Source organism: Phodopus roborovskii, unplaced genomic scaffold (assembly GCF_943737965.1).
Source record: "Phodopus roborovskii unplaced genomic scaffold, PHOROB, whole genome shotgun sequence".
NCBI lineage: Eukaryota > Metazoa > Chordata > Mammalia > Rodentia > Cricetidae > Phodopus > Phodopus roborovskii.
The window spans coordinates 2,005,364-2,018,193 of record NW_026125577.1 but is presented as its reverse complement, the minus strand read 5'-3'; the positions used below and the strand labels follow the sequence as shown (position 1 = coordinate 2,018,193).

The 12,830-nt window shown below is 38.0% G+C and overlaps 1 protein-coding gene across 2 annotated transcripts in view; it reads right to left on the bottom strand.

Moving 5' to 3' along the window:
* Strn (striatin) overlaps positions 1-12,830 on the bottom strand; it is an 84,210-nt gene that overhangs the window by 43,986 nt on the left and 27,394 nt on the right. For both annotated transcript variants that reach the window (XM_051177896.1, XM_051177897.1), the window contains exon 2: positions 5,731-5,834. In XM_051177896.1, coding sequence (XP_051033853.1) covers positions 5,731-5,834 — 104 coding nt within the window. The remainder of the gene's footprint in view (positions 1-5,730; positions 5,835-12,830) is intronic.

Here is a 12,830-nt window from a genome sequence, read left to right as displayed (position 1 = left end):
CAGGCATACATGCTGGCAGAACACTGTGTACATAATAAATAAATAAATAAATAAATAAATAAATAAATAAATCTTTAAAAAAATAAACAGCCTCATAAACAAAATGGAAGTAAAAAAAAAAAACATGTTCACTCACATCTTATATGTTGAATGCTTGTGTGTTTGTGTGTGCACACATGTTATGTGTGCGCGCGCACAAGTAAGTGTGCTGGTATGCAAGTATGCAAATGTGTGTATAGAAGCCAGAAGTCAAGGTTAAGAATCTTCCATTATTATTTTGTATGCTGTTTTTTGAGACAGGGTCTTCACTGAACTCAGAGCTCTCCATTTCAGTTTTATCAGCTAGTCAGTAAAGCTCCATGCCTATCTCTGACGTCATGCTGGGGTTAAAGCTAAGTGCTACTGTGCCTGGTTTTCTTGAGAGTGGGGGCAGCTGGGGATCTGAACTCTAGTCCTTATACTTAAATGGCAAGCACTTTAACCTCTGAACCGTCTCCCCATTCCCTAATTTCAACAAACCATTGGATCCTTACCATATGCAAGCTGATATGCTGACTGCTGGAAATAACCTGCAACTTACAGTGAGGTAAGAGTGAAAACAAGAGGATGCCTAAGACATGGGAAAATCATAACTATTACAAACTGGGATAAGCACTGTAAGCATGTATCTGAAGAATGTGGACAAAGGATTATCTAATTCTGCAAAATGTAGTGTCACATAAAACTATACAAAAAGTAACATGAGATCTTTAACTAAATTTCAATCAGTACGATGTACAAGATAATTGTCTGAATTTTTACAAACAACTACTGTGTTTAGGACAAACCTTGTCTCCTAAAACATAAACATTCAGTAGGCCAAAATGCTACAAACACTAGATTTAGTGAGCAAAAGAATGAGAAAGAACAGAATTCAAAGAAAACACCAAACAAGTGCTACTTATATAGGAACAGCTTGAAATTAACCAGGTATATTAATGCAGGGATATAACATGATTATTCCTTTTTTAATTTGTAATACCCAGTATTAAAGCACTAGAAAAATAACTTTGGACTGAAAAGAAACCAAATGTTCCATGATACAAAGAACATGCTTTGTATTTATGGTGATATCCTGAGAGATTGCTCAGTAGTTAATTAAAATCACTAGCTACTCTTCCAGAGGACTTGAGTTTGACTCTCAGCACCCACATGGCAGCTTACAACTTTGTGTAACTCCAGTTCCAGGGGATTCCAACACTCTCTTCTGGTCTCTGTGAATACCAAGCCCACACATGGTGCCCACATGATGTACACAGGCGAAACACCCACATGTGTGAAATAAACTAAGAATAATAATAATGAACCTTTTTATTTTTAAGTTTCATTGCAGCTGTACATGATGAGGCATGCCTGTACCCCAGCACCCAGAGACGACAGGGATTCCATGACAGATGAATGTGAGCTCTAGACCAACCTGAGCTACACATCAAGACTCTGTCCAAAGGGAAAATAACTAATCAAACTGAACAAAACAAGTGCCACTAGATCAGAAAAAGTCCCAAACCACCCCATGAACACCCAAAGAACCAAAATTAGTTTTGATCTCTCTACTAAAGAAGGGGGGATGGGGTAAGAAATCTTCCTAGACGTAACCAGTTCTTGCTCTTCTGATCTACAATCATCTGGAAACAGTCAGCAGGCTCGCCTGTCCCCACTGTCCCTTCCCTCTGCTCCTTCCTGTGACCTGGCTCCTGTTCTTGCCAAGTCTGGGGAGCCACCCAGTCAAGGACATTAACAGGCCCCAATGGGCAAAGCCCAATGACTACACAGCCACAGCTTGCTTGGAGACGGCTCCAGCATCTGCCAGTGTACACTCCTTCTCCTTCTGCTTCCCAATGCTCTCTTCCTCAACACTCCTTTTGTGGCTCTTCCTCCTTATCCCTTTCCTAATCACCTGCTTCCCAGGCTCCAACCAGTTTTCTCTCCTATGACACGCCTTACTAGCCATCCGCGTCCTCTTTGTTCCACTGGCTCCCTCCCAAGACAGAAACCTGGGAGCCCTTCTTGATTTTCCCTTCTGTCTTTAGGATGCCATCTCCACATTTTAGACTCTTGTGTACTCAGAATGTTTTATGGCAGATCTTCTGTATTCCAGCAGGTACTATGTTTATTGTTTCTCATTTATTATAATGTTCCTGCCCTGATAAGCAGATCTTCCCAGTACACTCCCCAGGGAGGTATTAATTACTAAACTGTATGTCATGCTTAAAACCTTGCCCTAGCTGCATGATCCCAGACTGGATCACTATCAAAACAAGTAAAGAATTACATTAACATTGAGTTTCACTAATAGGACATGGTAGCTAGATAAGAGAAGGTTCTTGCTCTTAGAAAACAGAGGAAAACAACAACAACAACAACAACAAAGAAATTATACATTAACTAGTTAGGAGAGAGTTAAGCAAATAATTTAGGGAAAAAACAACAGGCTCATAGACACTATAATTAAGCAAAATAGTTGGTAAACCTGAGTAAAGAGTATAAAAGAATTCTTACAATTCTCCAATTAGCTCAGATCATTTGATATAAATATTTTGAAAGTTTTCCATATTTCCTACCACATTTTGGGTGAATTTCTGAACTTCTCAAGTAGACTCCACAATCTGAATCCTGTGTACCAAACTCTACTTGCATTCATCAAATAACGTTGCCCACTCCACTCTAATGCCCAGCACACATGATTACTGAGTACATTTCTTGGTTCTAATGTGGCCCCTTATCTGTCATGATGCTGCTCAAGCCTCTTAGGGATAGTGGTGCAGCTGTTCCCTCCTTTCTGACCCCTCTACATATCATATATATAGTTTTACTTCAGCCCCCCAGTGCCTCAGTGCACTTCTGTGGTTTATAAGTCTAGATACAAGCCTTCATGTGTGTGAACATGCACCTCTCCTCCACACACATTTCTGGTAATTGTGTGTTTTAGTTCTACCGCCTTATAGATAACAAAATAATAAATAGTACAGGCTTTAGATTCTGCCTGGAGAGATCTGACTTATAATTCTACAACAATTATTTAGTTTTTTAAGTCTCTGGGTCTGGACACTGTACTGGTTTGTCAACTTGACACAAACTCCAGTAACCTGGGGAAGGGGAAACGATAATTAAAGTATTGTCTCCATCAGATTAGTCCGTGGGAATATTTGTAGGGTATTTTCTTGATTAAAGATTGATGTAGGAGGACTCAGCCTACTGTAGGCACTGCTACCCCTGGCAGGTGGTCCTGAGTTGTATAGGAAACCAAATGGAGGGGTTGGAGAGATGACTTAGCAGTTAAGAGTGCTGGCTGCTCTTCCAGAGGTCCTGGGTTCAATTCCCAGAAATCACATGGAAGCTCACAACTGTCTATAACTTAGTCCCAGGAAACCCATTGCCCTCTTCTGGCCTCTGCAGACTGTGCACAGACATACATGTACGTACACACACACACACACACACACACACACACACACACACACACACACAAAACCCATATACATAAAAATACTTACATTTTTGAAAATGAAGGAAAACAAAAACAACAAAAGCCAAAGCAAATGGAGCAAGCCAGAAAACAGAGTTCCTCACAGTCTCTGCTTTAGCTCCTGCCCCAGGGTCCTGCCTGGAGTTCCTGCCCTGACTTCCTTCAGGGATGAACTGTGACCTGGGAGTTCTAAGATGAAGAACAGCCTTCCCCACAAGTCTGCATAGGTTTTTATCACAGCAATAGAAAGGAAGCTAGGACACACAGTACTTGAAACAGCACATCTATTACTGCTCTCATCTCTCTCCCCTCTAGGAAAACCTACAGTGAAGATGGCTTGAAATCTCAAAATCTGTAAATTACACACTTCTTAAAATGCTTTTCTTTCTATCTCCTTAATGTCACTTTCAATCAATTTGAGGAGTAGAAAAATGCATTTATTTTTCACCGGCTAGAAAAACCTCTTGTGTATCAATTTCTCAACATTTAAAAATATTTTATGTTAATGTTATTTTATAGTGGTTTTATACACAGTTCATTTGCCAACTTCAAAATGAAATAAAAACAGCGACTATCAAAAATAAGGCAAAAATTTACTAAAACAGAGGATTCTAATCCCAGGATTTCAAATGTTCAGATTACTGAAAACAATGAACTACTTCAGACTGCTAATAAAAAAATCTGAAGACTATCTGTTAAAGAAACTGAATCCACATGATAATTTCCTAAACTCTCACATGTGACCTGTTTCCCTTTACTTATGACCCAAATGTAACTAACACTAGCAAAAAAGGCAAGCTTTCCTCTCAAAAAGGCACAAAGGGATAAAAAAATTTTTAAAGTCTATGAAACGGTATTGTCAATCAGAGCAATTTTTTTTCTTTTTTTTTTATTTATTTTATATAACCAAGTCCATTTAAATGAAAACAAACATTTATAGACAATATTTGGGAATTTGGGCATCTGACTCCAATTTTTTTTTTTCTTAAGAAACTTTATTAAACTGAAATCAGGGTGGTAGTGGTGCATACTTTTAATCCCAGCACTCAGGAGACAGGCAAATCTCTGTGCATTTAAGGCCATCCTGGTCTACAAAGCTACACAGAGAAACCCTATCTCAAAAAAATCAAAAAGAAAAGAAGGAAGGAAGAAAATCAAATTTGAATATCACATCATAAAAAACGGAGAACCATTATAGAAATTTCCTTTACAATTAAAATATAATTTTACTCTATGAATAAAGAAATAAAAGGAAAGGAAAAGACTTGACTGCTTTTAGATATGGTAGAGGAGGAAGTTTACTGTAGATAAAAAGAGAGTGTAGGTAGAGGAAGGGACATCTTCAAGAGTTCTGAGTGGACAGGACCAGGCTGAGGTAGATAGGTAGGTAGGTAGGGAGGTGGGTGTGGGCGGGGGGGGGGGGGTGGGAGAGGAGGTTAAAGGTACAAAACAAGGGGCAGGTAACCAAAATGTCTGGATTACATAGGAAGAACCTCAGGTGGAAAGGCAGCTCAGCCCCTGGGCTGAAGAGATCAAGGTAGAGGTGGAATATGCCAGCCATATCCTGTAACAGGTAGGGAACTGAAGGATACTGGGACAAACTGGAGGCCAGGTCTGCTGTGATATGTTAAATAGGCACCTCAGCCCCTTCTCCTGGGTTTGAAGCATACACTCTATAAGTGGTTGAGTACTAGGCATATAGCTCAATGAGAGAGTACCTGCACAACATGTGCAGCGCCCAAGAAAAACAGACAAAATTACATAAAACACAGAAACACAAGAGTGGATAATGACCCATAATCCTAGTAGATGGGGGTTAAGATGCAGAAGGTTGAAGTGTTTAAGGCCAGCATAGTCTACCCAGTGAGTCTGAGGCTAGGTTGTATGAAACCCTATCTCCAAACAAAGAAACATACATACATACATATATACATACATACATAGCAGGAGGTGCAGTGTAGAGAAAAGGATGTCAGTCTAAGTCTAGAAGAACATAAGCTTTATATAAGGAGTGTGAATAGATAAATGTGGCTAACATATTTTAGACCATGTAAATCACCTTACTGAAGTTACTGTTACTCATGGTAAGATTAACATATTGCAATCATACATAAAATGTTTATTCCCTACTCGGGTTCAGGAGCACATAAAATTAAGATGTGATTTTAGCTAAGAAATAGCAGGATAATGAAGATGGTTAGGACAGAGGGATTGTACTGAATTACCTTTCCTGCTTCAGAGCATATTCCAACATTTTGATCCTCCTCACAAGATCTTTCTTCAAGTTTTCTTGACCTTTCCTCTCCCCTTGAAGGAAGGCAATCTGGGCCTAGAAGGGAGAGAAAGGCAAAACTCTGTTCAGAACAGCTACATTTTTTAAAAAAGAACTTTTAGAATAGCAATCAATACAAGTACTTTTCAAGTCTGTCCAAATGTAACTAAAGAAGTATTAACTGAAAGGTGGAAAGCCCTAATTTAAAAAAAAAAAAAAAAAACTATCCACAGGAGACCTATGTGCAGTTTATTTAGGGTGAGAGATGTTATGGCATGTGGTCCCTATTTTCCCTATGGACCTACAAAACAACGGTACAAAGCAGATGTGCAGTTTGCCCAAGGTATAAAATACCTTGGAAGACGTTTCATTTTTATAAAGAATGAAGCCAGGAAAATAAAATGGCAAGAATTCTTATAAACTCTTCCAAATTAAGAGTTTTATTATCAAGATGAGGAGAGTTATAATCCCTCAGCATGGGAGGGAGGGAGGCCCCCTTATGCTCTACCTCTCAGTGAGGAGATAAGAGCAACTAGTGGATGGTGAGGAAGACACTGGTAGTTACCAGGGCTTCAGTGGATGACCCAACTGGACGCTGTGGGTAAGACATAAAATTGTGAGGAAGATAGGATATTATGATGGAGACTAGTATGGGGGTGGGGGGGGGGGAGAGGAAGGAATGGAGTGGGGGATAGGAATGACCAAGACACATCGTACACATGTATAAAATTACAAAAGTTTCATGATATACCCGAATTTCAAAGGAGAATCCTTAACTTAATTCTAGACTTACCCTACAAACAATAAATAGCTCTCTTTCCTCATCTCCTTTAAGGAAATGTAATATGTAAGAGAAAAGAGAGACTGGAAAAAAGACAATCAGATGCCAGGTCCTCAGCACATTACTGTTGCTCCCGAGTTACAACAATCTAGCATTTCACAGCAGCTCTCAGCTTCAGGAAGAAAGTGACAGGAAAGAGCAGCTTTTGGGAACTGAAAGACGAGGACTAAAGTGACATCTCTGCCTAAAGAACTGCAAGCATTGGAATACTAGTGTCCAAGCAGTTTGTATCCCTACAACAGCAGGCAGACAGGCACTCATCTCAGGTGTGTCAAAGATAACCACCATTTACTGTTGGCACGTGTTCCACTCATCCACTTCGATTGTACCAACCCAGAGACATATAGCGCTGTTATTTGTATATGAGTGTTATTTAATTTAATTGAGACTCAATTCTTATTTAGTACCAAAATGAACATAAAATCCAATTTGGTACTCTTCTCATAACCTTCCAATTTTAAATAGGCTACTATGATGTGTTTATTTTCATTTCAAAAAGCTCTTAAAAGTTAATTTCAATTAAAGAACATCTTCCTTATTAAAATAATTAAAAGATTGACAACTCAACTGTATATTGAAATAAGCCATCAAATCAGGATGAACAGCAGAACATCCACAATATCCACTCACACCCTGAAGATTATAAAATGCTTTAAATATATAATGGCTGACAGAAAGCTCATCAGAAGAACAGTTCAGCCCAACTCATTCAGCCAAGTCACCAATCTTGTTGTCAAATGTGTATACTTAAATGGTAGCAAAAAGAATTAGCCTAATCAATATAATAAAGAAAAGTAATAATAACATAATCGACAACTTCATCATCTATATTCTTTGGCTATTTCTGAATTTCTAACATTGATCCTGGATGATTCTATAGTTCAACATATAACAAAGTCAGTGGCTGAGTCTCAAACCCACTTGCTTCACTACTCTTATCAATTCACACATGAGTCCAGTTAAATAATCAAAACAGAAGAACCCAGACTTGTTAGTGATTGTACAGAAATTGGCAGTGCATGGGAAGCAAACCTGAAAGTCACGGAGGCATGGTCAGACATTTATAAGACATTCTTATAAAGGACGAAGGAAACATTGAGGAAATCCAACATAGAATCTATTCTCATCAATCTTCATGTGATCTTCCAAAGAGTGAATTTGCCAAAGTCACAGAAAAATGATTCCAGGCTGAAGAACTAAAGAGACCAGAAACCAAACGAAATACATGATTCTGAACTGTAATGCATTACGCAGATATTAAGACAGATGGTAAAGAAAGAATGGATTAGAAAGTACTAATATATCATGTAATGTTCTGATGCTCATGTTCTGAGTTAAACAGGATAATATTTGTTAGTAGCAAATAAATACAGGTATTTGGTTTGAGCCAATGAACTATCAGGCTAGCTGGCAACTAGCCTTTATAGTCCAGGGAAAAACAAATTCTTTGTATGGGCCTCTCAATTTTTCTTTCAGCTTAAGATCTTTCTGGTTGGCTTTCTTTAAAAAACTGAAGCACAATAACAACTTTGAAAATAACCAGTTTCATCTCAACTGAAAAGCCAACATATACAACAGAAAAAGATAGGAGTACTGAAACTAAGAAGCAAAACAAAATATCCATTTCAACATAATCATTTTACAATGTGCTAGAGGTGCTGACAAAAGCAGTTTTGATTAAGGAAGAAATAGGAATAAAAACAGAAAGAAGAAATTCCATCATTTGCAAATAAATTCCAAGGAAGCAGACATTAAAAATATTTGTGGGTTTGTTTGGTTGTTGTTGTTTGTTTGTTTGTAGTTATACTCTCCCCTAAGGGGTATAAAAAATGACATGAACTAATAAAATTTCATGTTCTTAAATAAATTCAACATTATATGATTTTATTTCTCCCAAATTAATCTTTAAATGTTTTGCAAGCCACTAGCAAATTAATGAAAATCTTAAAAAGCCAGATAATTCATTCTAAAATTCACATAGAAGTAAGCAAGCAAAAATAAACAGAAAGCTACTTAAAAACTTTATCCCCGGGCAACTTGGATCTCTGCATAAAGAAATCCCAAAGAATAACCAAAAAAAAAAAAAAAAATTAGGATCTGGAGAGATGGCTTCCAAGAACATGGTAGAAGGAGAAAGCCAACTCCTCCAAGTTGTCCTCTAACCCCCACAAGTGCTATGAATACCTTAAATTTTTATGTTTACTTAATTGCATGTGTATGAATGTTTGCTTGCATGAATGTATGTGTACCATGAGCATGCCTACATGCCTAGTGGGGGTCAGAAGAGAGTACTGGATCCCCTGGAACTGGAGTTTCAGACAATTTTAAGTCATTGTGCGAGTGTGGGAATCAAACCCAAGTCATCTAAAAGAACAATGAGTGTTCTTAACTGCTGAGCCACCTCTCCTTCCCAAAGCTCCAAATATTTAAAACACATTATAGTTCTACAATTACTCTGAAAGTCACATCTATGGCATAGAACAATCTAAAACGAGCTCAGTCTTTAAAACTGAGATGTGCTGTAGGAGTACAGTGTAGCTCAATAGCAGAACATATGCTTTGCCTTAGTCTCCAGGGCTAAAAGAAACTATACTATTTCCTTCCTCATATGAAGGTATAGGTACATGTATATGTGTGCAAGGATATGTGCACACTTACATATGATGGTGTGCAGATCACATTGTGTGTGGAGGCCACTGGCTAACATTGGTTGTTATTCCTAAAGTGTATCCTGAGCCATAAAAGACTAATGAATGTCACCTAAATTTTTAAAACAGTAATTAAATGTTGCTTAAAAAAGTATTTTGGAAAATAGGATATTTCCTGTAAAACATCAAAACAAAATTAAGGATTCCACAAATCACAAGAGTTCATTTTTATAAATATACACAGAATACCTACAAATCAGTACCACCACCAAGAATTCAATAAAAAAGCAAAGACTGCATAGACAGAAATCTAGAAGGCTCAAATATACTAAACAGATGTTCAGGGCTAGAGAAATGGTTCAGTGGTTAAGAGCACTGGCTGCTCTTCCAGAGGTCCCGAGTTCAGTTCCTAACAACCACATGGTGGCTCACAACCATCTACAATGAGATCTGATGCCCTCTTATGGTGTGCAGGCAAACATGAAGACAGAATACTGTATATATAATAAATAAATAAATCTTTTTTAAAAGTTCAAACTTTTGTGGGTTTTTTGTTTTGTTGGTTTTGGGGTTTTTTGTTTGTTTCGTTTTGATTTTCTAAAATTTTCTTTGGGGGTGCTGCAGGAGTGAGGGAGGATGTGGAGGGACTGTAAGGTGAGCATTGGAATTGGAGTGCATGATGTGAAATTCCCAAAGATTCAATAAGAAATTATGTTTAATTTAAGGGAGGGAGGGAAAGAAAAATATCACAGTAACAAAAGAAGGCACAGTGGCACATGCCTGTTGGCCCAGCAAATAGGAGACTGAAGAGTCAAAGTTTGAGACCAGCCTACCTCAAATAGACAACAAGACCCAATCTTAAATGAGTAAACATCTATTAGTTAGTTAACATAAAATCCCATTTCTCTTTATTGTGACTTAGTCCCTAATCCACCAACTAGCCTAGACTACACAAGTTCAATATCAGCTTAGGGAAACACCAAGATCTGACTCAAACTAACAATAACAACAACAGTAACAATAAATGATGGAAAATAGACATTTATTCTCATGATGTGATATGGATCATATTCCCCTTGTAATGGGTAATATCTATTAGTCTGCAAATACATAGTCGATAAACCAGCAATTTTAGAATGGTATCATACATGTATATTGGCACATATGTGAAATGGCAGATTACAAAACAGACAAAACTGTATGTATGGTGCATTGTGTATCAGGTTAAAAGTACTAGACCTCTGAGAACAGAGAGATGGTACTGTGAGAGCAACAACAACCCTGTCAATCTTCTTCCCTTGGAAAACAGTCTTAAAACATACGGCGCTGCCGCTGCATACAAAAGCTACTTTCTTCTGTCAAACTCACAGGCCTCAAGCACAAGTGCTATATCTCTCTCTTTTTTTTCAGCATAAATCACAGATAAAGACTGCCAAGATTTCACAATGTACTTTTGTCTAAATTGGATTATTTAATTAAAAGGGGGCAGAGCAGGACACAGAAGGAAGAAAACGGGAAAGAAGGGGAAAATGAGAGGAGAAAGAAAACAAACAATACTATGTGGCTGTTACCACAGAAAGTTCTAAATACACTGGCAGAGAAGTAAATGCAAGAAAGAATAAAAGAGAAGAGGGGGGAAAAGTTTGCAGCCATTTGCTTTTCTTAAAAAATAAATAAAAGGTAAAGTCATCACTATGCCTCTCTAAAATAATTCCTAAGTATTTAATAACTGCAAATGTTTCTCCAGGTACTAGAGTGACTTTGAAGACAGAAGACCTTGAGTCTAAACTACCCTATAATTCCCTCTATACCTTTTAAAGGCTGCTCCACCCCCTTAAGCATGCTAAGTGTTTTAATTAAAAGGTATTACAGCCAAACAAACTCATCTGCCAAATCCAGTGCCCAAGCCATCAATTTGTGGACTGTTTTGAATGTTATAGTCAAAACTCATTTTTTTTTTTAAGACAGGAATAAAAAGATACACCAAGAGATGAAGTGGTTTGCATCACAGGGAACAGTATTCTCACAAATAAGACGATAAAAAGAGGTAATGGATGCATCATCACTTGGAAAACTCAAGGCATACACTTACCAGAGAGACAGTTTCTGCAATAAGATATGACAAAATGCAAAAGCTCAAGAGAATCCTTAAAGGTACTCTTCATGCACTGGTAGCCGAGTCCATCAGAAATGAGAGGCAGAGATTTTCAAAGAACAAATTTATTGCCCCCAGAGGTAGTGTACTCAGTTGTTTTGTTAATAGATAAACTTCTCTACTACCATTAATTATACTCTTGAGTACTTCTTTAGAAAAGCCTTGTTGCCTAGCTGGGTGGTGGTGCACGCCTTTAATCCCAGCACTCAGGAGGCAGAGGCAGGTGGATCTCTGTGAGTTCAAGGCCAGCCTTGTCTACAGAGTGAGTTCCAGGATAGTCCTGGCTACACGGAGAAACCATCTTGAAAAACCTAAAAATAAGTAAACAGGAACTGAAGTCACTACGAAACCACAGTTTCCAGCTGTTTTTGCCAGTTTGTCAGTGGAACACACAGGGAACTCATTTTCATTAAAAGCCCCAATAAGTCATTAGAAAGCAGGACCAATTTAAGGCTCTTGACTTCTAATCTGAGCACAAAGAAGAGATCCTGAGTCAGTACTGTGGTTTATTTATGCTAAGAACAGAGCACAGTGAAGTTGCTCTCAATAATCTGCTCATGTTCAACAGAAGGCCTTCTTATAGCTCCCTGGAGAGAGGTCCGCACATACTCACGTTCTCTGATCTAGGTCACTAGACCATTCTCTCTAGCACATCATGGCTGTCAGCCCTTTCCTAAAGACAGTCACTTACTGTGTAAGTGTTCCCCAATAAACACCCATTTGTCATTTATCTTGGGTCTAGTGAAATCATTATACCCTCGCCTTCATGCTTACTTAGCAATATTAACTGAACCCTACCTGTTGCCCAACACAATCATGGGCACTGAGTAGTGCAATCAAGCTGCTTGCAACCACTCTGTCAATAGATGAAGCAGAGGAGAGACACAAGTCAAGGTGAGCCTGGTAACTCAGTCAGAGAAGAAACAAACACTGCACAGAATATATAGGTAAAAGAAGCACATAATTAACACAGATAACTGGAAATAGATATCAACAGAAGCAGTAATTACAAAAGTAAACACAAATAAAATTCAGCAGGATGCCTGTTTAAGTCTGCAGACACATATTCAATTGATGTTCCACTCAAAAGTGAATTTCATATGGTATTTACTCTACAATGAACTTCTTTTGAGAAATTGTGGAGCTTATCAGAAGTTCCTCATAAATATTTCTGGGCTGTTTTTATATTTTTGTCACTTCTGTTCAGTAACACCAGGCAATTGCCTCTGAAATGCTAGAGTGGCATATTTCCTCACAAAGCAAACATCATCTCCACACATTCAATTACCAAAAAAAAAAAAAAAACCCTCAACTTCCCAAACTGTAATGTAAAAGTAGTTAATTGCTCTCAGATCATCATCTAATGACAGCATACAAATTACCAAACATCAGTGAGTTTCTGATAATTT